Source organism: Paroedura picta, chromosome 1, assembly GCF_049243985.1.
Source record: "Paroedura picta isolate Pp20150507F chromosome 1, Ppicta_v3.0, whole genome shotgun sequence".
In the NCBI taxonomy this organism is placed as follows: domain Eukaryota; kingdom Metazoa; phylum Chordata; class Lepidosauria; order Squamata; family Gekkonidae; genus Paroedura; species Paroedura picta.
The window spans coordinates 13,641,261-13,666,805 of record NC_135369.1 but is presented as its reverse complement, the minus strand read 5'-3'; the positions used below and the strand labels follow the sequence as shown (position 1 = coordinate 13,666,805).

At 48.2% G+C, this 25,545-nt stretch overlaps 1 protein-coding gene across 1 annotated transcript in view; it reads left to right on the top strand.

Annotated features, from left to right (window-relative positions):
* Positions 1-9,643, top strand: part of ENTREP3 (endosomal transmembrane epsin interactor 3) — a 65,821-nt gene extending 56,178 nt beyond the window's left edge. Inside the window, 1 exon segment of the mRNA XM_077322464.1 lies at positions 7,595-9,643. Coding sequence (XP_077178579.1) covers positions 7,595-7,759 — 165 coding nt within the window. The 3' untranslated portion in view covers positions 7,760-9,643.
* The last annotated feature ends 15,902 nt before the right edge of the window (positions 9,644-25,545 follow it).

Here is a 25,545-nt window from a genome sequence, read left to right as displayed (position 1 = left end):
ACTGTTAATCCTAGCGCTTTGGAATGTGATGAGTCTCACAAGTTCAGACAGTTAAAGAAAGCTGCATGACATTCAGGGTCAAAGCTGATGTGATTTTTAAAAAATGAATCAGCTCAGGGTTCCCTGCGGATGGACCTTCTGAGGCAGGTGGGGCTGAGAGAGTTCTGAGATAACCGTGGCTAGCCCAGGGTCATCCAGCAAGAAAAGAGGATAATCAAACCCAGAGCTACAAAACACAGTACCACAACCTGGCCCATTAAAAATAATCATCTCTAGTCAGAGTTTAGGGCTGCCAGCGCTGGGTTTGAAATTCCTGGGGATTTGGGGATGGAATATGAGATGGGCAGGGTTTGGGGAGGGAAGGTCGTTGAAGTCATCGCTGCAAAGCAGCTATATTCTCCGGGGGAACTGTTCCCTGTCATCTGGAGATAGGATATAAGGGCCAAATTATACATTTTAGTTCAGCTGGCCGAACACACTTTCCCTGCTGAAATGCCCCCTGGAATGGGATTATTTACAGAATTTTGGAGCAGGACATGCAGGGGAGGGCAAACTGTGGTTCCCCAGATGTCCATGGACTACAATTCCCAGGAGTCCCTGCAGTAGGGGCTCATGGGAATTGTAGTCCATGGACATCCGGAGAGCCACCGTCTGGCCACCCCCCAACGTAGAGTGGCAGGGCTTCAAAATTATGTGACTGTTTAAGTTTCTGACAATGGTATGAGGGGAAAGGCAGGAACTTTTTCTCCGCCTCCCTCATGCTGAAGTCGCAAGCTGAAAAGGGTTCGTTTGGGGGATAGGGCTGCCAGCCTCCAGGGGGAGCTAGAGATCTCCCAGAACTACAGCCGATCGCCAGATGACAAAGAAAATGACTGCTCTGGAGGGCAAACTCTATGATATTGTACCTCACTGAGGTCACTGCTCTCCCCAAACTCCACCCTCCCAAAGCTCCGCCCCCAAATCTTCAGGAGTTTCCTAATCCTCAGCTGGTAAAACTATTGGTAGAACATAGGCTCAGCTCGGCAAAAACATTTATAATGTATAGTTTGACCCAGAGATACAAAAGACCAGACAAATTAAGACGGATGGTCTTTTACCTAGAAATGAAAATGAGAAACCATGAGAGCCAAGGGTGGCCAAACGGTGGCTCTCCAGATGACCATGGACTACAATCCCCATGAGCCCCTGCCAGCAGGGGCTCATGGGAATTGTAGTCCATGGTCATCTGGAGAGCCACCGTTTGGCCACCACTAGAGTTGTTAAGAGCAGCGGCTTCTAATCGGGAGAACTGGGTTTGATTCCCCACTCTGCCACAAGCAGCTAGCTGGGTGACGTTGGGCCAGTCACAGTCTTGTTAGCGCTCGTCTCACAGTGCAGTTTCTCTCAGAGCTCCCTTAGCCCCACCTATCTCACAGGGGGTCTGTTGTGGGGAGAGGAAGGGAAGGCGATGGTCAACCGCTTGGTAGAGAAAATCAGGGTATAAAAACCAACTCTTCTTCTTTGTCAAAGAATTACTGTGGGAAGGTGGAGGGGGGAATGAAAGGAATGCAATAGAAATGGATATAAAACAAACGGAATCTTTAAACTGGGAACAGCCGAAGGAATGGATGCCCCTTCGTTCCCTGACCCAGGCAAACTGTGAGCCAAGTCTGAAGGTGAATGTGGAAATGAACTGGCCCTAAAGGGAATGAAAGATGGAGTCGCCAAGAGAGAGAGAGAGAGAGAGGGCAGCAAGGTGTATCTTAACGGTTACTGCTGGAAGAGGAATCAGGAGTCATAGTCACATCAAAATCACAAGAAGTCATAGTTCCATTGTATATGGCACTGGTCAGACCACACCTGGAGTACTGTGTGCAGTTCTGGAGGCCTCACTTCAAGAAGGACGTAGATAAAATTGAAAGGGTACAGAGGAGAGCGACAAGGATGATCTGGGGCCAAGGGACCAAGCCCTGTGAAGATAGGTTGAGGGACTTGGGAATGTTCAGCCTGGAGAAAAGGAGGTTGAGAGGGGACATGATAACCCTCTTTAAGTATTTGAAAGGTTGTCACTTGGAGGAGGGCAGGATGCTGTTCCCGTTGGCTGCAGAGGAGAGGACACGCAGTAATGGGTTTAAACTACAAGTACAACGATATAGGCTAGATATCAGGAAAAAATCTTCACAGTCAGAGTAGTTCAGCAGTGGAATAGGCTGCCTAAGGAGGTGGTGAGCTCCCCGTCACTGGCAGTCTTCAAGCAAAGGTTGGATACACACTTTTCCTGGATGCTTTAGGATGCTTTGGGCTGATCCTGCGTTGAGCAGGGGGTTGGACTAGATGGCCTGTATGGCCCCTTCCAACTCGACGATTCTATGATTCTAGGAGCACAGCTTCAGGCCTGAGAGGAGCCTGAATGCACCATATTGATCTGAACAAAGCAGCCAGCGCTTGGGTTTCAGATGTCTGGTTGTATAATACTTTTAAGCGCTATTTAAAAAAAAAAAATATTCCAGTCAGCCTAATAAATAAACCAAAAGCCCGAAGTGGAGGTTTGGATCCGAGCACTGAGGAAGAGCAGCAAAAACAAACTTGTCATTGTTATTACCAAGATAAAAGGGGAAAAGTCCCTGAGCTCAACTGGCCCGCTATCACAGGTTAATCCCATGCCGTGGGGGCGTTTCGAATCCTAGCGAGAGAGCATAATTGGTCTAACGAGGTTTACGCATGGTTTAGATGTTGGCTCCATGTGCCCACTCTGGCTGGAATCAACACGGAGACAATATGTGGCAAAGCAAAGGAAGACCCTGTCTAATCCCATCTATCCCTCCCCCAAAGCTGGGAGACCAACAAGGTTCAGGTTCGTTGTAATTCTCTTTGAAGGTGCCTTGTGCACCGGCAGAGTCCCTCCTGATGGAAATTAGGATCTGTGAGAATGAGGCTGCCGGTCTAAGAACCTGTTTCCATTTATAACCACAACAAAACCAGAGTCCAGTGGCACCTTTAAGGCCAACGAAGATTTATTCAAGGCATGAGCTTTTGAGTTTGAGGAAGAAGAAGAAGAGTTGGTTCTTATATGCCGCTTTTCTCTACCCGAAGGAGGCTCAAAGCGGCTTACAGTCGCCTTCCCTTTCCTCTCCCCACAACAGACAGACACCCTGAGAGGGAGGGGAGGCTGAGAGAGCCCTGAAATTACTGAAGAAGAAGAAGAGCTGGTTCTTATATGCCGCTTACAGTGGGCTTCTCTGATGCCATTTCAGTAGTTACCACAGGCGCATCTGGGATGGTGAACTGCTGAGGCTAAGGCCCCGAGGGTGACATATTTTGAGCAAAATCTGTCCACCCGACCCATAACAGCCAAAATAGATTGGCTAAGTTGGGATGTTCTGGTTCTCAAGGAGTCCACTCCACGGCTGAACTCCACGAGCTGTCAATTCTCCCCTAATATCCAGCCAGTATCTTTCTATTCATAATTTAAATCCATTCTCGTGAGTCCATTCCCCTGCTGCCAACAGCAAGAGCTCCCTGCCCTCCTCTAAGGGACAGGCTTTCAAAGACTTCAAGAGAGCTAACGTGTCCCCCCAAACCTCCTCTTTTTCTGGTTGAACTTTCCTAAGTCCCTCAGACTTTCAGCGTAGGGCTTGGTCCCCAGGCCCTGGTTCATCCTTGTTGCTCTCATTAGTACCCGCTCCATTCTGTCCTTTTGGAAGCGATGCCTCTAGAGCGGCACACAATACTCCTGCTGTGGCCTGCGAACCAAGAGACTAGGGCAGAGTCTACACTTACTTTGTTTATTCCATTGTCAATCTTGTTGAATTCAGGTCAATTTGAACTCGGGTCTCCCCCCCCCCCATTGAAACAGGAAAGTGTTCTGCACGTGTTTAGGGTAGTTCAGAAGGGGGGGGGGAGCCAAGCCTCTTTCTTTCATTTCTTGAAGGGGGGGAGGAGCCAAGTAGGGAGCCTCTTTCTGTTCTTGAAGGGCGGGGGAGAGAGGATCGAAGAAGGCAGAGGAGGGAGAAAAAAATCCAAGACCGACAGAAGTTGAGAGAAATTAGGGGCTTCTCCTTTAAGGCAAACTTGTCACATGGGCACCTTTGGCCAATCAGGGCGTCTCTACCCCGGAAGAGAGGCCAGATTCAAAGCAGCCTGCTTTCTCAATTAGATTCTTAAAATATTGAGCATTAAAAGCACTCTAAGATATCGCACAATAAAGGTATAGGGTCACCACGGATCAATCCTTGCTGCAGAAGGAAAATTTAAATCGCCCCAAATCAAAATGGGAATCGCATTCTGTGTAAAGGGCAGGGAATGAATCAACCTGGGATTGGAATAAAAGCTCCGGGCAGTTTAATACCCAGGACATCTTGCAATTTGGATCCTGTTCCTCTCCTCTTCCAGGGCAGGTTAAGCAGCCCAGCTCCTCCCTTCCCATTGTCACTTTATTACTCCCAGAGCCTGCTCAGTCCTGCATAGGCTTGCCAACAACCAGCCAGGAACCGCCCTGAGCCATAGGAAAGAGCGGTATGAAAATCTAATAAAATTAATGAGTCAATAAATAAAGGGAACAGACAGTGCGCCGAGTCAACAAATACCAAAAACGTCTGTTAACTCCTCGACCTAAATATTGGCAGCCAGAATTATAATACATGCCACAAAACCACTGTTACATGGATAACTACTTATGAATCATCAGCACGGCTCTCTCGAGCCAATTAAAACATACCCAGCAAAGAATGCAATTAGAAGCAATCAAGAGAATGATCACAGAATGTTGAGACAGCAGCCGAAGCTTGCTGGCATTGTACAATTCCAAAAGTCATTTATCTTCTCAGAACAAGATAGCATTTGAGGAGACTGCATAGTATCATAGAGTCATGGAATCATAGAGTTGGAAGGTACCTACAGGGATATCTAGGGTCATCTAGTCCAGCCCCCTGCAGAATGCAGGAAAGGGCCACAAGAGCCTAAATTCACAGAACCAGTATTTTTGTCAGATGACTGTCCAGCTTCTGCTTAAAGACTTCCAAAGAAGGAGAACCCACTACCTCCCGAGGAAGCCTGTTCCACTGAGGAACCGCTCTGTCCGGATGCTTCGCTGAAAATTCTTCTAAATTAATTTCAACTCATTGCTTCTGGTCCTGACCCTCTGGGGCAACAGAACGCAAGTCTTCTCCATCTTCTTTATGACAGCCCGTCAAGCCTTGCTGACTCTTAGTAATTACAGCCATCCACTCTAGCTGCTCAAGTACCCTATTTGATGATTTGTTCTAAACTTTTGCCAGCTATAGACGTCAAGCTGTAGCCTTCTTTTCCCCCTTCTTGAAGATGGGAACAACATTTGCCCTCCTCCAGTCTTCTGCTCCTGGGGAGGAAAGCTATGGCAAATCTAGACAGCATCCTAAAAAGCAGAGACATCACCCTGCCAACAACAGTGCGTTTAGTCAAGGCTATGGTATTCCCAGGTGCAATGTATGGCTGCGAAAGTTGGACCATAAGGAAGGCCGAGTGTCAAAGAATTGAGGCTTTTGAACTGTGGTGCTGGAGAAGACTCTTGCGAGTCCCTTGGACTGCAAGGCGAACAAACCGGTCAGTCCTAGAGGAGATCAGCCCGGACTGCTCCTTAGAAGGCCAGATCCTGAAGATGAAACTCAAATACTTTGGCCACCTCATGAGAAGGAAGGACTCCCTGGAGAAGAGCCTAATGCTGGGAGCGATCGAGGGCAAAAGAAGAAGGGGACGACAGAGAATGAGGTGGCTGGATGGAGTCCCTGAAGCAGTCGGTGCAAGCTTAAATGGACTCCGGGGAATGGTAGAAAACAGGAAGGCCTGGAGGATCATTGTCCATGGGGTCGCGATGGGTCGGACATGACTTCGCACCTAACAACAACAAGTCTTCTGGCACTTCACCTGTTCTCTGCCAGCTGTCTGTGTACCTGCCAGGAACCAAGCAGTTGAACCCCAGCAAACTCACTCCATAGACCTCACTCCTGGGCTTCTGGTAGAAGTTCTACGTAAAAGTCTTTATTTGGAAAAGTCAGCAAACGGAGTCCATACTTTGCTGTTGTTCACAGACGGGAAACTTTGACAGAGACATGTTGTTAGGGGGTGGCAAAACCTATATGCCTGGGCCAAGGGAAAGGGGGCAAGAAAAGGTACCTGCCTAGGTGGGAATCAGGCATTCACACAGGATCACAGCACCTTTTGATATGGGTAGGTGTTAAAGGAATTCACACATCTGTTGTTTTGAATATCCAGGGAAGACAGCCTTGAGGGAGGACACACCGAGTGTTGAACTAGGTGGGTTATTGGTCTGATAAAAAACATGGCTTCTCTTACGTTTTAGGTACCGAAGCAAAATGGGTAGGTTCCTGCTCTCTTAAGGAGCTTGCAGTCTAAACCAGGGGTAGTCAAACTGCGGCCCTCCAGATGTCCATGGACTACAATTCCCAGGAGCCCCTGCCAGCATTTGCTGGCAGGGGCTTCTGGGAATTGTGGTCCATGGACATCTGGAGGGCCGCAGTTTGACTACCCCTGGTCTAAACATTTGATGGTGGGGGTGGGAACCGAGCAAAAGAAAAGAAGACGCTTAACTTCTCTGTATCGTTCCGATTCTGGTATATGTGCTGCCGATTTGGATCCTGTTCCTCTAGTGGTGGGAAAAAAATGTTGAATTGTACATTCCCATTGCATCCAGAATTCATGTTACTGGTTATGATACTGGACTCGGTTCCTAAAAGAGGCCAAAGGACTTTTCCCCATGCTACCACGACTGTCGGTTGCACAAGGTTCGAAACGTCAGAATCCACCGACCGTGTCAGCATAGCTGGACAATCATAGAATCATAGAATAATAGAGTTGGGACCTCCTGGGTCATCTAGTCCAACCCCCTGCACTATGCAGGTCACTCACAACCCTATCGCTCATCCACTGTCACCTGCCACCCCCTTGAGCCTTCACAGAATCAGTTGGGAGAACTGTGTCAAAGGGCAACACTCATCTAGTTAATAGAAGACCAACACTGGAACTATTATCTGGGGTTGGACTAGATGACCCATGAGGTCCCTTCCAACTCAATTATTCTATGATTCTATTGATGCGTATGCCATAAACTATATGGATCTTTGATTAATCTTTTATGGTTGACACTGGGCAAGAATGGTCATCCTGATATATGATCACTTGTTCTAGAATATTTTCTTTCTTTTCTGCCCTTTTTATTATAATCTATGCAAATAAATTGTTGTTATTATTATTATTATTTCAATTTATTTCCCGCCACTCCCAAATGGCTCATGGCGGGTCACATTAACCCTATTAAAACTCCCATTAAAAGACTTAAAAATAACACAGCATGGCGGCCCAATAATAAAATCCCCTTCTTACCGCCCTCCCTAAAAAAATTATATGGAAAAAGAAAAAGAAAAGCGTCAGGTGCTGTTGACCCACCAGGTGAACAGTTCTTCCAAACCTACTCCGGGTCATTCCATATGAGCTCAGGGTTGCTTTCTCTGCAATAGGGGCTTTTCAAGGGGCAGGGCTGAACCCTGGTATGAGGAAAACTGAGCTTGTGGGACATGCGAATCAACCTCTCACTGACGCTTATTTCTGCCTTGGTTTTCAGGTGCCCAGGTTGGGGGTTGAGCGGTCCTCCCCAGAGGGGATCCACCTACAGAGCTGTGGGGACCTAAGCTCTACCTCATCCTTGCGGCGTCTGCTTTCGGCCCACCGGCTGGAACGGAGGCGTCCCCGCAGCCTCAGTGGACTCGTCAGAGAGAGCAACCTCTAAGAGCTGCCAAAGGGGTCCGTTCTCCTGCCTTCTGCGACAATAACTTTGTGGAAGGATGTGAGTTGACAGGGGGAATTGCTCCCTGCCGAAAGCACCAGGCCCCATGCTGCCTGTTTCAAGGGCTGCGGGGTCTCCTCCTCGCACTCGTGGCTGCATGCTCGAGAATCGTTGTTCCAGCTCACTCAGGATTCCCTTGTGATCCAAAGGACAGCCGTGGAGGGGACTGTCCCATGACTGAAGGAAGACTCCTTTTGTGCAGCGGCAGCAAACGTTTTGTGCGTGTCACAGATTCCCATGAGCGGCAGTGGAGAACACGCCCTGTGTGGGGAGATCAGCCACTTGCCTGCTGGCAACGTACTGACAGACAGCCGTGGCTCTCTGCCTCTCTTTCCTGCGATGGTGCAGACTGTTTGCGCAGGGCGAAAATTCCCGTCGTTCGGGCGATCCGCACTTTGCTTGTTGGTACTCCTGGCGTGGCATTCGTGGCCTTGTTGGTAACTGGTCCGTCCTGCTCGTCCAAAACGAGAAATTAGGGTTCTCGGATCCCCCGGCACGGGAGAAAATGAAAGTGTTCTCAAGACCCCATTTCAATGGCTTTTCAGGGCCTTGTCTGTATCCTCCGCTCGGGGGTCACCACGGATACCTCGTCTCGACCCGCTGCTTCCCTCCGCTATGTACACGCCCCATGCCTGAGCCCCAGATCTGTTTCCCCAGCACATTTTGCAGCTTGCCACACACCCTGCCTATCACCAATACCTCACTTGAGCTGTGCCTTTGGCTGGCCGCTTCCTCTAGGGACCGTCTTCCGAGAGAACCTGGAAACGGAGGACCAGACCAGCGGATATTCCTTTTGGAGAGGCAGGACGGGCTTTTCCTAACTGGGCTGTAGCTCATGTCCTGAGGCTCAGAGCAAGAGCTCGGGATCTGAAGGGTAGTGTCTGGCAGGTCAAGTAGGGAGGATAGTATGGCAAAGAAGAGCTTAGTGGTTCTTTCTGCTGGCAGAAGATGGGATGATGCTTTAGGATGCTTAGGGCTAGTCCTGCGTTGAGCAAGGGGTTGGACTAGATGGCCTGTATGGCCCCTTCCAACTCTATGATTCTATGATTCTGCGTTGAGCAGGGGGTTGGACTAGATGGCCTGTATGGCCCCTTCCAACTCTATGATTCTATGATTCTATGAGTCCAGACAGAGGCTGGCTGCACCTCATACTGCAGGAGGTGCCGGCTGATGAGATGCGGCGTGGAGGGGAGTAACAGCAAAAGCTCTCTAGCCAAGGAGAAGAGGCTCTCCCTATTCTGATTCTGGACCCCTGCCCGAGCTCACTCTTTCTTGTCTGTCGCGAGGACAGCCGAACCCCGAAACGTCCGATCACCGAGATTCGGCGACCCTACCTCCTGAAGAAGAAGAAAAAGTGCTCTTCTGCATGTCTTCCCTGGGCTGCCAGGAGTCAGCTTCTGGCCCATTTGGGGGGCGGGGTCCTAGTCTTCCCCCATCTTTCACCCCGGTCCGTTACGTAACCTCCATGTCCTCCCCCCCGCCCCCCCGCAACCCGGCTCTTTCTGATCAGAGTGCATGCTGCAGCCTTTTGTGAAACTGCAGGGATGTGTCAAGGGGGCCTCTGGGAAGTCAGATGAATTCCCCCAAACCCCGACTGGGTTCCTGTGCCTTTGACCAGATGCAGATATAAGGAAGACGCTCAGTGGGCAAGATGCGGTGACAGAGTGGTGGGAGCAGCTTTGCTGCTTGCTGAATCTCTGTACAGCTGATGAGAGGCACAGGAGCCCTGTGAGGGCAAGGAAGTTGGCAACCCTGGTGGGGACTGGAGGGGGTGCTTCACCACGGGCCGTTAGAGATGCACAAATACTTATCTGAGAAAACCAAATAAAGCCATATCTACTTACTCCCCCAAGCCTGTTGAGTTTTGCCTTGTCTTTATTACTTTTTTTTTTAAGCGGCGTGAACCCTGCGAAACTAAAGCTTGGTTTCCTTAGAAAGGCCAGCTTTTCTCCCCTAGTTGGGCTTTTGTTTCCTTGACAGGTGGCGGAAGCAAATCTTAAATGACGAACCTTTTCCCCTTTGTCGGATGCTTTTGGGGGGGGGGGGAATGCTGCCATAAATTTTGTCTGTGTTGACTTCATCTTCTTTGGGTTATAAAACAGGACATTCTTTCCCTTTCTTTCTCTCCTCTTCTCCCCAAAATATGTTGGTGTCACGGTGTATTTTTAATATAACTCTTTTTGGGACTGATGCTCCCCATGGGTGGGATTTTATATGCAGCCATTTTATCGATGGCTGTCTTTGAATGTAACATAAACCCCAAGTTTAATTAAGCAGTAGTTAGTGCAACTGTCTGAACATGAGATCGGGGTTTGAGGGTTATTATTGTTGTTGTTGTTGTTTGGTTATTATTGTTGTTGTTATTGTATTTGTTACCTGCCCTTTTGATGTAGTGGTTAGGAGTGCAGACTTCTAATCTGGCAAACTAGATTTGATTCTGCGCTCCCCCACATGCAGCCAGCTGGGTGACCTTGGGCTCACCATGGCACTGATAAAACTGTTCTAACCGAGCAGGAATATCAGGGCTCTCTCAGCCTCACCCACCTCACAGGGTGTCTGTTGTGGGGAAGGAGATTTTAAGCCGCTTTGAGACTCCTTCAGGTAGCAAAAAATGGCATATAAGAACCAACCCTTCTTCTTCTTCAGTGATCTCAGGGCTCTCTCAGCCTCCCCTCCCTCACAGGGTGTCTGTTGTGGGGAGAGGAAAGGGAAGGCGACTGGAAGCTGCTTTGAGACTCCTTCAGGTAGAGAAAAGTGGCATATAAGAACCAACTCTTCTTCTTCTTCAGTAATCTCAGGGCTCTCTCAGCCTCCCCTCCCTCACAGGGTGTCTGTTGTGGGGAGAGGAAGGCAAGGCAATTGTAAGACGCTTTGAGACTCCTTTGGGTAGAGAAAAGCAGCATATAAGAATCGACTCTTCTTCTTCTTCGAACTCAGATCAGAGGATATCATAACCACTGTTAAATCTTAGCTATGGTTTCAAAAGAGATCTGAATGCAAACACCTATGAGCTTTCTACGACTGACCTTGACGTGGTGCAAAGATCACTTTATTGGAAAAATGCGAGTAGACCGATACGTTGCCAAGACTAACGAACAAGAGCATCAGGGTGCACCCGGGGGCTTCCCTCCCAATTGCCCACTTAGCATGACAAATGAGGACAGGGGCAGGGTGTGACCAAAGTCTAAACAACTGGTAAGGCACAGCCCCAATGGCTTCGTGGCTATAAGAGCAAAAGGTCCCAAGAATTGAAAAGCGCGAGTAACTGGTAGAATCACCAACTTCTGACAATATTGTGGCTTGATCCTGCTTACCATTCTCACCCACGTCCTGCCTACAGGCCCAGAGCAAAGGGGATAAAAGCCACGTTGGTGGAGGCCAACCAAGATTTATGTGGTCAGCTGTGAGTTTAATTCCCGGTTTCACAAACTAATCATAGTTTAGTCATAGCGTCACACTATGTCTGAACGGCAGCGATGTGTCATCTGAACACCAGTTTGGTGACACAGTTTACAAAACCAGCATCGATTTGAACTGGATTCACTCTTGGGGTGTGGTTTCCCTTCCCCATTGGGGTGATGGGACCCAGTTCCATAAACGTTCCTAGAGCAAGAAGGAAGTAGAATCATAGAATGATAGAGTTGGAAGGGACCTCCTGGGTCATCTAGTCCAACCCCCTCATCCACTGTAACCTGCCACCTCCTTGAGCCTTCACAGAATCAGCCTCTCCATCAGATGGCTCTCCAGCCTCTGTTTAAGAATCTCCAAAGATGGAGAACCCACCACCTCCCGAGGAAGCCTGTTCCACTGAGAAACTGCCCTGACTGTCAGGAACTTCTTCCAGGTGTTCAGACGGAATTTCCTTTGCATTAATTTCATCCCATTGGTTCTGGTCCTTTCCTCTGGGGCAAGAGAGAACAACTCTGCTCCATCCTATATATGACACCCTTTTAAATACTTGAAGAAGTCCAGGAGAACCTGGAAGAGTAACAAGATTTTCCAGTGTACAGGCTTTTGAGAACCCAAGTTATTTTTGTCAGATACCAGCTCTGACTCTTAGATGTGTATCCCCTGAAAACAGATCAAAGTAGCCGTATTAGTCTGTCTGCAGCAGTAGAAAACAGCCAGAGTCCAGCAATACCTTCAAAACTAACCAAATCTATGGCAGGGGAGGAGCTTCCATGTGTCCCTGCTCACTTCTTCAGATCAAGATAGATAACTGAGTCAGTCTGTATTAAGTTTGTGGCTTTGGCAAGACACAGGTGCAACTTCTTCAAAAACAAGCAGCTCTTTATTAACAACTCAAACCAGAACACTGAACAGCAAACGCTGTTACTCACCGAACTTATATACATTTCAGGGTGCCCACCAAGTAACCTGATTGGTCCTTAACAGGGCCTGACTATTGGCCCATTTCAGAGTCTTTCGGACGTTCGTGATTGGTTGCATTACGATCCTTCATTTGCATGGCTGCACAAGCATGGCTTAATGTCCGTATACATAACAGTATGTCTGCAGCACCATGGAGACAGACCAAGATGGGTAGCCGTGTTAGTTTGTCGGTAGCAGCAGAAAAGAACACGGGTCCAGCAGCACCTTGAAGACTAACCAAATCTGTGGCAGGGGAGGAACTTTGGCGAGTCACACTGCTTGCTTCTTATGATGCCTTGATGGAGTTCCAGTCTGTACAGCTAAATGTGCTGTCTCCCATGGAGACAGATCAAGCGTTAGTCTGTCTGCAGCAGCAGAAAAGACTAACCAAATTTGTGGCAGTGGAGGAGTCTCCTTTCATAACTTTTAATGTCTGGTGTATGGTGGCAGTTCTGGACCAGCGAGGGGTAGGGGTTAAAGCGTCGGATTTGGGAACCCAGGTTCAAAACCCCAGTATGCCATGGAAGATTGCTGGGTTACCCTGGGCCGGTCCCTAACCAACCTCACAAGGCAGCTATGAGGATAAAGTGGAGGAGAGTGGTTTAATGAGGGGTTGGCCTTGTTTGTATTCTCAAGAAGATATCCATCCTGGTTTGGATGCCGCATGAGAGCAAAACCTCCATATAATTGCAGCCTGCCTTTCAAGGATTTCCAGATTCTTGCATTGGAAGATAAAAGATGTTCTCAGTCGGTTTTCAGACCCCAAAGCTCCCTTTTCTTAGGCAGTGGCCTGAGCAGACAGGTGGGAGAAGACCATGTGCCAATCAGCTGATAATGACAGCCTCATTTAAATGCCTTCCAAGCTTGGGGTGGCATTTAAATGGAGCGGGCGGGCCGTCTGTCAGCTGATAGGTACGCTGGGTGCAGTCAAAAGGGAGCTGGTGATTTTGCCAGGAACTCAGGAGCTCTAGTACCTGAATGAAGAAATCTGGACTCACCGGTTTATGTTCCCCTTTTCCCTGTTGGACTTGTTGGCACTGTTCCCTTTTTATGGTTTTATAAATAATTTAATTACCGTGGCTGCAGCTTCAAACCTGGCCAGTTCCTTATTTGTTGTATCTTTTCCACTGTAGTCAGACAGAGGTTATGTGGTGTAGACATGGACAGTTTAGGTGCTTTTTCAGCTCATCTGAGCTGAACCGGCCACTCTCTGCATTCAGATGGTCTGATCGTCTGAATGCAGGGAATGGCTGGTTCGTAATTCGGCCATGATTCAGCTGTCCAAATGCATCCCCTTTGCTTTTTTAGACAGTGCCTAAGCAGGTGGGAGGAGACCATGTGTCAATCAGCTGATAATGACAGGGATGCCACCCGCTCCATTTAAATGCCTTCCAAGCCGGGGTGGCATTTAAATGGAGAGAGGGTGGGCCCTCTGTCATCAGCAGTTGGGTGCAGTCAAAAGGGAGCTGATGATGAAGCTCCCAAACATTTTGTATCTGGCCATATTGAATCAGCCAAATCCGAAATGGTGAAAGGGTATTTGTGTGTTATTTCAGATTCGGCCAAATTTCATTCATTCGTGGGAGCTTGGTCTGTTTAGCCTGGAGAGAAGACAGCTTAGAGGTGATATGATAACCATCATTAAGTACTTGAAGGGCTGTCTCCACTCTCCACTCAAGCAGACTTGGGGCAGTGAGCAATGTATAGTAGAGGAAAGGGGACACCACAAGCCATGTTGTGCCCACTGGAATTATAACTAAATTTAAAAATAAGCCAAAGCAAGGTGTGGGTGGGGAAGTGGGAACATGCATGTGCCATCTGCAGAAGAACCAAGCCCTTCACAAAATTCAGCAGCTGGGGACATTTCCATGGTCCGTGCTTGAGGGCTTGTTCAGGGCCACCCGTGAAAGGCGGATGGAGGTCCGGCCATGCTGAGGTCTGTGCACTCTGGATCTCACCCCAGGTGGACCCGCAGTGCTAATTCGGCAGGGGGGGCAGCATCAGCTCCCCAGGGATGGAGTGCCTTCATACCCTCCTCTCTTAACAACCTGGACTTCCACCCTCCCAGCCGCCCACAGGGATGCCAGCCCAGCAGGAAGGCCCAAGTTGGGGGAGTCAAGGGAAACCGTGCCCTGTCAAAAGAGGACAAAATGCACTCCGAGTTGTGGGCTGTTATTCTGGGAATAGAAGCTTGCACGTGCAAAGAGGAAAGTGAAATCAAAGCAGGCATTGTTTATTAAGCCCTGGGGTTGGCACCAGGGGGCGGCAGCCATGGCTGGCAGCAAAGGCTGTGGACAGAGATCACAGGGCTGTTACAGAGGCGGCTGTGACCTACATGCCAGCTTTATCTCTTGTGCCTCCAGCACAGGAAGAAGAGAGTAGGAATATAAGGTCTATTGATAGACCAAGATAGACCAAGATAGGTAGCCAGGTAAGTCTCTTTGCAGCAGGAGACAAGAGCCAGAGTCCAGCAGAACCTTCAAAACGAATCAAATCTGTGGCAGGGGAGGAGCATTAGGGAGTCCCTGCTCACTTCTTCAACGAGATCAAGATGGGTTAGGGTTAGGGAGGAGAGAGAAGGAATAAAAGGTCCTTCTTCTGGATTGTAAACTAAACATGAGCAGGCAGTGTGATGCAGCGGTAAAAAAGGCAAATGCCATTTTGGGCTGTATCAACAGCGGCATCACATCAAAATCACAAGATGTCATAGTCCCATTGTATACGGCACTGGTCAGACCACACCTGGAGTACTGTGTGCAGTTCTGGAGGCCTCACTTCAAGAAGGACGTAGATAAAATTGAAAGGGTACAGAGGAGAGCGACGAGGATGATCTGGGGCCAAGGGACCAAGCCCTATGAAGTGAGGTTGAGGGACTTGGGAATGTTCAGCCTGGAGAAAAGGAGGTTGAGAGGGGACATGATAGCCCTCTTTAAGTATTTGAAAGGTTGTCACTTGGAAGAGGGCAGGATGCTGTTTCTGCTGGCTGCAGAGGAGAGGACGCGCAGTAATGGGTTTAAACTTCAAGTACAACGATATGGGCTAGATATCAGGGAAAAAAATTTCACAGTCGGAGTAGTTCAGCAGTGGAATAGGCTGCCTAAGGAGGTGGTGAGCTCCCCCTCACTGGCAGTCTTCAAGCAAAGGTTGGAGACACACTTTTCTTGAATGCTTTAGGATGCTTTGGGCTGATCCTGCGTTGAGCAGGGGGTTGGACTAGATGGCCTTTATGGCCCCTTCCAACTCTATGATTCTGTGATTCTATTGGTAGACCAAGATGGGTAGCCAGGTACGTCTGCAGCAGTAAAAAAGAGCCAGAGTCCAGCTGCGCCTTCAAGATGTGAATGTTCAAAAATGTTTTATGTAAACCGCCCAGAGCCGTAGGGAAGGGTGGTATAAAAATACAAACAAACAAACAAACAAATAAATGTTGCAGGGAAGGAGCTTCTTCGGCGAGATCAAAATGGGTAGCTGTGTTTGTTTGTAGCAGGAGAAAACAGCCAGAGTCCAGGAGCCCCTTAAAGTTGAGCAACATTTTTGGCTGGGGGGATTTTGTGAGCCACTACGCACTCCTTTAGATATGTCCAATAAGAGTCCAGGAGCACCTTGAAGGGTACCAAAATCTGTGGTGTGGGAGATTTCAGGAGTCACTTCCGAAGAAGTGAGCAGTGTCTTATGAAAGCTAATTCCCTGATGCAAATTTTGTTCCCTGATACAAATTTGCACCCCAAGCGTTTAGCTAATGCTCTAGCAACCACCAAGTACATTACATGCATTATTGAGATAAGACTCACAAAATCCTTACCTCAGTTAGTCTGAGAACCAACACCCTCATATTGCAACTTCTTTTTTTATATATAATTTTATTATTTGTTATTATATAAAGCAGGGGTAGTCAAACTGCGGCCCTCCAGATGTCCATGGACTACAATTCCCAGGAGCCCCCTGCCAGCAAATGCTGGCAGGGGGCTCCTGGGAATTGTAGTCCATGGACATCTGGAGGGCCGCAGTTTGACTACCCCTGATATAAAGCATTTACAGAAAGGTAAAAGAGAAAAAAGCGTAATTATTTCATTGTCTATACCATACTTAGTGTAGTCTAATATTATCTCAAGAGATATATAGTCAGTTCCCCTTGCATATTGGTCCTAACCTAACAGTTACTGTTGTCTTTCTTAAGAAAGTCCAGATAATCACTCCACCGTTCATCATATTCTTCCGGTGATCTCTTCTTAACCATGTTAGTGAGTCTTGCCATTTTTGCTAAGTCCGCTATATTGCAACTTCTTGATTGACATCTCACACCCTACTACTACTACTACTACTACTACTACTACTACTACTAAACCAAAGACACCATCCCACCCCTCACCCTCTTAACTGCTGGCTCCTCCAGACTAGAGATCTCATAATAATTAGGTGGCCAGAGGGAGCCAAGCAAGAGGAGAACGAGAAGGCCTATAAAGCTTCCAACAGTGTGGTGTAGTGGTTAAATACCATGACTTCTAAGCGGGTGAGCCAGCTTTGATTCCCCGCTCCCCCAAATGCACGTAGCTGCGTGCCCGTGGGCTAGTCACAGTTCTGTTAGAGCATTGGTTCTCAACTTTGGGGTCCCGACCCCAACTGGGGTTACCAGGACAGGTTGGTGGCGGCAGCTGGTGGCCGGCAGCAGAGCCATGGCACTGGCCTCCTCCACATCATTGAGCACCTGCGTGCATGCCTACATATGTGTGCGCACGCATGCATGCACCGCCCCCACCGTTGCAGCTGGGTCGCGGCATTACGGCGGTTGAGCACCGCTGTGTTAGAGCTATTCTGACCAAGCAGTTCTGTCAGAGCTCTCTCAGCCTCACCTACCTCACAAGGCATCTGTTGGGGGGAGTGTTTACTTAGGCGTTCAACAGACCTGCAGGTCCTTCACCCCTCCCTAACCCCACATTCCTGTTCTTTTTCTGTACCTTCCCTCCCCTCCTCCATCCCACAGTTTATGACCGGCAGAGACTATCTGCCCCGTTGTGAAAGCTCTCCCTTATCTATCTTTGTCCTTGGCTCACATAGGAGGGGTTGGAAATTTACTGCCAAAGATGGCAGAGGGCACAGACGAAATGTCTCCTGAATTCGCATCTGTTAGCTTAAAAGCCTTCTCTATGAGAACGATTTCTCCCACTTAAACTAACCCCCTGTATATAGACCCACCTGCGCTTGTCTCTGTCAACATTCCTGTTCTTGCTTTGTCCCACTTTACCCTATGGAAACCTTCAATAACGACTAACTTCTTTCACACCGCATGTGTATTGAGCAATTCTCTTCGAGGGGGAGCTCTTCTGGTAAGCTGGACCGGCCCACGGATCATGATATTGTCTCTGTCTCTCTTCTGCACTATCAAGTATGGTAATTCTTCAATAAACCTTTACCTATTCTTCAATCAGGGTGTGCAACCTCACTGCGCTATTTACTCTGCTAACAAAAACGTCCTCCGTTGGCACCTGAGAACCGTCTGTCGTGCACAGAAGCTCCAGTTACCACACAGTGCAGATGAATTGCGCTTGGAAATCGGCTTAATCCATCAGATGGAAGACCATTTTGCATATACTACGTGAGCCAAAAACCAGATGATGAGATGTTGTCACTGGACGATTGGCATCATTCTCCACCCTGTTATTCTTTCCACCCGGCTGCTTGTAGCTGTAATCTCTTTCTCCAGTTCCTAGGAAGCAAGACGTGGGCACAATGTCAAGGCATAGAAGAAGAAGAAGAAGAAGAAGAAGAAGAAGAAGAAGAAGAAGAAGAAGAAGAAGAAGAAGAAGAAGAGTTGGTTCTTATATGCTGCTTTTCTCTACCCAAAGGAGTCTCAAAGTGGCTTACAATTGCCTTCCCTTTCCTCTCACCACAATAGGTACCCTGTGAGGTGGGTGAGGCTGAGAGAGCCCTGAGATTACTGAAGAAGCAGAAGAGTTGGTTCTTATATGCTGCCTTTCTCTATCTGAAGGAGTCTCAAAGCGGCTTACAGTCGCCTTCCCTTTCCTCTCCCCATAACAGGCACCCTGTGAGGTGGGTGAGGCTGAGAGAGCCCTGAGGTTACTGAAGAAGCAGAAGAGTTGGTTCTTATATGCTGCCTTTCTCTATCTGAAGGAGTCTCAAAGTGGCTTACAGTCGCCTTCCCTTTCCTCTCCCCACAACAGGCACCCTGTGAGGTGGGTGAGGCTGAGAGAGCCCTGAGGTTACTGAAGAAGCAGAAGAGTTGGGTCTTATTTGGCTGGATGTAGTGTCTGTGCGTGTGTGTGTGAATGCAGTTAAACATTTTAAAAGATACATGACTTCAGAAGGAGATGCTGAACAGGTGGCCAGAGAGGCAGTGGCAGGTGCTCCACGAAGGAAAGGAGCCAGTGAGCAGCTGGGTGGGCATTATACTAGTGGTGCCCAAACAACATCTTTAGCCTGTTCCTCTCTCCAGTCCCATGGTGGTACTCTGGTGACTTGTTAGCTGCCCACCCTCCTGCTTTCATTCTGGCCCTGAGCATCCACCTGCTCTGCTGGTGATCCTGCCTGCCAAGAGTACTTCTGGAAAGCTTGCCCAGCCACCAACGCAAAGCAGGAGTCCAGCCTGAGGGCAGAGAGAATGTCTTTTAGCAGCCAGTCCATGTCAGTGTGAGTCAAGCAGTATTGGGAAATGAATGGTGCGATTCTTCAAGGATTTGCGGTGAGATTTCTCAGGCTGATGGCCAAAAAAGCCTTAATGACTGAAAGGTCAGTCACAGAGCAGGGAATGTGAACTCGCTGTGTGATCTCACCGCTGGAATTTGGAGACGGACACAAAGGAAATGAGCCAGCAGAGGGAACCAGCAGATCGTTGCAGGTTGACTATAATGCTCCGGGAAGGGACTTTGAATTGTAAGGAAGATTTTTTCCGCCCTGACCCTCATTGTCTAAGGATCTAAGCCTGAATTCCTTTAAGGTAAAGGTATCCCCTGTGCAAGCACCGGGTCATGTCTGACCCTTGGGGTGATGCCCTCCAGCGTTTTCATGGCAGACTCAGTACGGGGTGGTTTGCCAGTGCCTTCCCCAGTCATTACCGTTTTCCCCCCAGCAGCAAGCTGGGTACTCATTTTACCGACCTCGGAAGGATGGAAGGCTGAGTCAACCTCGAGCCGGCTGCTGGGATTGAACTCCCAGCTTCATGGGCAGAGCTTTCAGACTGCATTTCTGCTGCCTTACCACTCTGCGCCACAAGAGGCTCATGAATTCCTTACAATACAGTTAAGATATGTTCTGGCTCCTGCCATTTATCTGTCTCAGCTGGTAATAAGTAAACAAAGAAGAGCATTTACCCTTGCAAGATGCTCCGTCTTGCCTTCAGCTCTTGTGGATGGCTGCTATAAGAACATTCCCCTTACACCGAGACAATGTTTTTGTGGGAGTGGCGAAATTGATACAAGAGAGCATGCATTGTTCCACTGCCCTGCTTATGTAGACATTCGTAGCAACTTGATTGAACCACTCCTTAAAAAGTTGCCAGAACATCATGATGTAGATCGAGCAAAGAGGCTGCTAAGTGATGAGTCCCCCCAGGTGACAACTGGCTAAGTTTTGTGCCGCCGTCATAAAAATCCGATGCTCTAAAGTGGCATAATTTTAAGTTCTATTTTATGATCTGTTTTAAATTGTATTATATTAAATGACCATATTCTTTTGGTCTTTTATGTATTGACTTCATATACCTTGGTCTGAATGACTGTAATAAAGTTTGAACCAGCAGATCGTTGCAGTATGACTATAATGCTCCGGGACGGGACTTTGAACTGTAAGGAAGGTTTTTCCCTCCCTAACCCTCAATGTCTTTCAGCATTACTTTGTCGCTGAGATGATCTTTCCCAAGGATCTAAGCCTGAATTCCTTAGAATACACTTGCATTGTTTTTTGTAAGGCTTTAGAATTTCTCTCTCTTCCTGGGGCGACTGGCAGACGGCAAGGGAGGGTGAACAGAGTGTTCCCGGCCCTAGGGAAGCACGCCTAGCCTCGACCAGGGCCAGGGCCTTTTCAGTCCTGGCCCCGACCTGGTGGAATGAGCTCCCGGGAGAGCTGCGGGCCCTGCGGGACCTTTCAACGTTCCGCAGGGCCTGCAAGACGGAGCTCTTCCGCCAGGTTTATGGTTGAGGCTGGGGCTGCTGGGGTACATCGACTGCTCTCCCCCGGGCTTCTTCTTGAACACCGTTGACCTCCTTCTCCTCCGCCCACCCCTTCTTAGGAAGGGGGGGTAGGAAGGGGATCTTATTATTGTGCCGCCATGTTGTGATGGTTTTAAGTCTTTTAATGGGGTTTTAAGACACTGTAACCCACCAAGAGAGCCTCTTGTGGCGCAGAGTGGTAAGGCAGCCGTCTGAAAGCTCTGCCCATGGGGCTGGGAGTTCAATCCCAGCAGCCGGCTCAAGGTTGACTCAGCCTTCCATCCTTCCAAGGTCGGTAAAATGAGTACCCAGCTTGCTGGGGGGTAAACGGTCATGACTGGGGAAGGCACTGGCAAACCACCCCGTATTGAGTCTGCCATGAAAACGCTAGAGGGCGTCACTCCAAGGGTCAGACATGACCCGGTGCTTGCACAGGGGATACCTTTACCTTTACCTTTACCCCACCAAGGGCCATTTGGGAGTGGTGGGAAATAAATCGAAATAATAATAATAATAATAATAATAATAATAATAATAATAATAATAATAATAATAATAGGGTTTTGAAATGAGACGAGAAAGGGGAAACAATTGCAGAAGGAAGAGCAGATGAAACAGGGGATACAGAAACAGGTTGAGCCCACTGGTGGCAGAAGAGGAGAAGGGTTGAAGAACCCAGGAGAAATGAACTCTCAAAGATCCTCGTCAGACTCTGAAATAATATGTGCCTCCAGAACAATTGGATACAAATTAAAGGGTAGCAGAGTAGAAGCTGGCATTTTGAACCCCGCTTTTTCCTCGCTGAGGGAGTTTCAAAGTGGCTTACAATCACCTACCCTTCCTCTTCCCGCAACAGACACTTTGGGAGGTTGAGAGAGCTCTGAGAGAATGGTGACTGGCCCAAAGTCATTCAGCTGGCTTCATATGGAGGATTGGGGAATGAAACCCAGTTCTTCAGGTTAGAGTCTACCATTCTTAACCATTACACCAAACTGGCTTTCGGACAGTACAAAGAAACATGCTTCTTTAATTTAAGATTAGAATCATAGAATAATAGAGTTGGAAGGGACCTCCTGGGTCATCTAGTCAAACCTCCTGCACTATGCAGGACACTCACGTCTCTATTGTTCATCCACTTGAGCCTTCACAGAATCAGCCTCTCCGTCAGATGGCTCTCCAGCCTCTGTTTCCTTAAGACTTGCAGTGACTGAGTCCTTATTCTTTTTTTTTTTTTAATCTGCATCTGTTTTCCAAAGTTTCTAATAGTCCATTTGGTGGGAGAGAAGTCTTTTAACTTTTCAGGAGCCAAAGAACCAATTTGTGGCTTCTGAAGTGAGGGATTTCCATATTATAGGAATTCCATGTCCCTGACAGAGCTGAATTAACCTGGTCAAAGACATACCTCAGGGCAAGTATTTGGCCACACCTGGAAGTGTACAGTTCGATAATCTGCCCTAAGGGAGAGCCTGGGGGAATGAATTCCCTTGAACCCTGGTGCAAACGCATCCTCAAGATCTGCACAAGCAGTCCCGTCTAGGAAGAGAAGAAAAACATCCCTTCCCAGCTTCTTAATGAACTTGTTAATTCCATTCTTCCTCCAGGTAGTTCAGAGTAACGCACAAGATCATCTTGTCTACTATTTTACCTTATTTGGGCCAAGAACAGGCAGTCAGCTTTGTGGCTGAGTAAGGAACTGAACCTGGATCTTCCCCAGGCCTAGCCGCTATCCTGCACTGACCTGCAACAGAACAAAGTTTGAGTCCAGGGGCACCTTGAAGACCAACATTTTTTACTTAAGGCAGGGGTAGTCAACCTGTGGTCCTCCAGATGTTCATGGACTAAAATTCCCATGAGCCCCTGCCAGCAAATGCTGGCAGGGGCTCATGGGAATTGTAGTCCATGAACATCTGGAGGACCACAGGTTGACTACCCCTGACTTAAGGGATAAGCTTTCTTGTGCATTGCACACAGCAGGGGGATATTCAAGTAAAGCAACCAGAAATATGTTGCAACAACCAGCTGTCAATCAAACATGTTTAACTTACATTACAACTCTAAGCTGACTAATACCCTTCTTAGTCTATTGAAGAGTTCCCTTCTGAAAGGGATTACCCGCCCACTGAAGTGTTGGTCAATTCTGCAACCTGAGGTATCACAGGAGATAGGCATCATGGTTCCTAGTGTCCTATGCCCTCCTATAGATTTTGTTTTGTTTCTTTCAGGAGCTTGGGATAGCAAAGCAGGATGGTGGATGCTAAGAGCACAAGCAGTGGAAGACCAGGGAGGAACCGGTCCATGGAAAGGCAGCTGAAGATTTTCCTACCTTGTCTGGGTGTTGTTACTTCCTTCTCTGCTACCCTTGTTTCCACAGGAAAGCCCCCAAACCTTTCTGAACAGTGAGGAGGCTGCTCTGGCTGGCCTCTGATGATGTAAACTTGGATCATTTATTGACGCTGGAGAGGGATTCAACCAACAATGTTTTTTCACAGTACGACCTTCGACGCCTGAAAGCTTAAACTTCAAAAATCTTTTGTCCTGTGAGGAACGACTGAACTCAAACCTAGCTGTCCTTCTTCAAACCAAAATGGCTGCCCTTGAGTTCTAGTCTGCCTGTCTTATCAAGGCCTACAGAATGGAGCACTGCAGTAGGAATTGTAAAGGGTCAAGGCAGCAGACATGCAATATGAAAGCTCTGCCCATGAGGCTGGGAGTTCGATCCCAGCAGCCGGCTCAAGGTTGACTCAGCCTTCCATCCTTCCGAGGTCGGTAAAATGAGTACCCAGCTTGCTGGGGGGTAAACGGTAATGACTGGGGAAGGCACTGGCAAACCACCCCGTATTGAGCCTGCCATGGAAACGCTGGAGGGCGTCACCCCAAGGGTCAGACATGACCCGGTGCTTGCACAGGGGATACCTTCACCTTTACCTAAGCTGCATGTTCCAATGTAGCTGCAGGAGAGGAGAGGGGGTGCTAGCCTACCAGGAGCAGAACCCTGGGGAAAGGATGCTTCTGGTGCCACAAAGGCCATTTTCAGATGAAAACCCAGAAGTGACACCCCAGCATACCGCAGCCTTTTAGGACTTCCCCAGATCTCATGGAACTCCTAGGGCCATTCCGCACAAGGACCAATGTTTTCAAAAGTCATTTAACTTTTCAGGAGCCAAAGAACCAATTTGTGGCTTTTGAAGTGAGGGATTTCCATATTATAGTGCCAATTCTGCACAAGGACCAATGTTGCCAATTGGTTTCACAAAGCGGAAACGCTATTTTAAATAGTGGAATCTCAGTATTCCACATAGCTGCATTTGTAGTGGAATCAAGTAGCGTTTCATTCGTTCCCCACAGGTTTCCGGTCTCGCAGGAATCGCTAGAAAGGAAGCGATTTTTTTCTGTGCTTGTTCCCGCCCCTGGCCATCAATCAAACGGAACAGCCAATGGGCGGTTGTTATCATGCTCCCGAAAAGCCCCTTTCCATTTAAGCACAGTAAAAAAAAAACACACACACATACACACGTTGCAACGAATATGCCTTGATTCCTCGCAGTGGTTGGGGACCACTGCTCTAAAGCACTTCTGTGGAAGGACTGTAGCTGGAGAAGTCTCACTGGGTGAATCAAGCCTCGCTGGTTTGTTGCTTTCCCCACTCTGAGGGGGAAAAAATGGCGATCACTTCGCCGGAAGTTCGGAGGAGAGAGCCAGGGGGAGGGACTTTGTTGCAACCGCTACATTCAGAACACACAGGTCTTTTTCGCAAGTGTTGCAGGTTGTTGGCAAGAGTGTAGCGATTTTCTGAGGGTGAATCCACTTTTCTGGATTCCGCAGAAATCGCCCCAACGAAGCGATTTTGGCGCTAGTGTTGCAGGAGTGTTGCAGATTGCTCATGACGTCATGCGGAACGTAGTTTGAGTGGCAAAAACAAAATGTAATACTAGTGCTATATTAAAGTCGTGCGGAATGGACCCTAGAAAATTGTGGTAGGCCTTAACACCACATCTGGGGTTTCGCTAGGAAATGATCATGTGGCACTGGCATTGTTCTTCTCTCCATTGATTTCTGAATTGGTCAGTGGCAGGCAGGTGACCGTGTGACGGCCAGCAGGATTTCTGGGGGAGGGGGACATTATTTGCCCAAAGGAGAGGGTTTCACATGCACTAAAGGCCTCCAGGGACTGGGCTCAGATAGAAGCATTGACTATTCTACCAGGACAAAAGAAATTCCTAACTATATGGTCACTTTTAAGACCAGCAAAGTTTTATTCAAGGGATGCGCTTTTGTGTGCACGTGGAAGGAATCCGTTCATACTGCTAGGCAAAGTGTAAGACTAAATTAACATACAAGGTGATGGAAATGATTCCATTTCCAGAGATAAATAGGAAAAAAAAATCCAGCAATTTGGATTGGTTTGTAGTCACATGAGATTGAATTGCATGGGAAACATTCTGGGTTCAATAAAGGCGTCCACATTAAGGGAATAATGATGAGCAAATATATCATCAATGGCTAACAGCAGTTAGGTGAGACCTTGCCTGCCTGCTCCCTTTCTCTCCTCCCCAGCCTGGTAGCATCTTAGGGCATCTTCTCTGAAGGAGAGCATTTAGAATCATAGAATCATAGAGTTGGAAGGGGCCATACAGGCCATCTGGTCCAACCCCCTGCTCAACGCAGGATCAGCCCTAAGCATCCTAAAGCATCCAAGAAAAGTGTGTATCCAGCCTTTGCTTGAAGACTGCCAGTGAGGGGGAGCTCACCACCTCCTTAGGCAGCCTGTTCCACTGCTGAACTACTCTGACTGTGAAAATGTTTTTTCCTGATATCTAGCCTATATCGTTGTACTTGAAGTTTAAACCCATTACTGTGTGTCCTTTCCTCTGCAGCCAACGGAAACAGCATCCTGCCCTCGTCCAAGTGACAACCTTTCAAATACTTAAAGAGGGCTATCATGTCCCCTCTCAACCTCCTTTTCTCCAGGCTGAACATTCCCAAGTCCCTCAACCTATCTTCATAGGGCTTGGTTCCTTGGCCCCAGATCATCTTCGTCTCTCTCCTCTGTACCCTTTCAATTTTATCTACGTCCTTCTTGAAGTGAGGCCTCCAGAACTGCACACAGTACTCCAGGTGTGGTCTGACCAGTGCCGTATACAATGGGACTATGACATCTTGTGATTTTGATGTGATGCCCCTGTTGATACAGCCCAA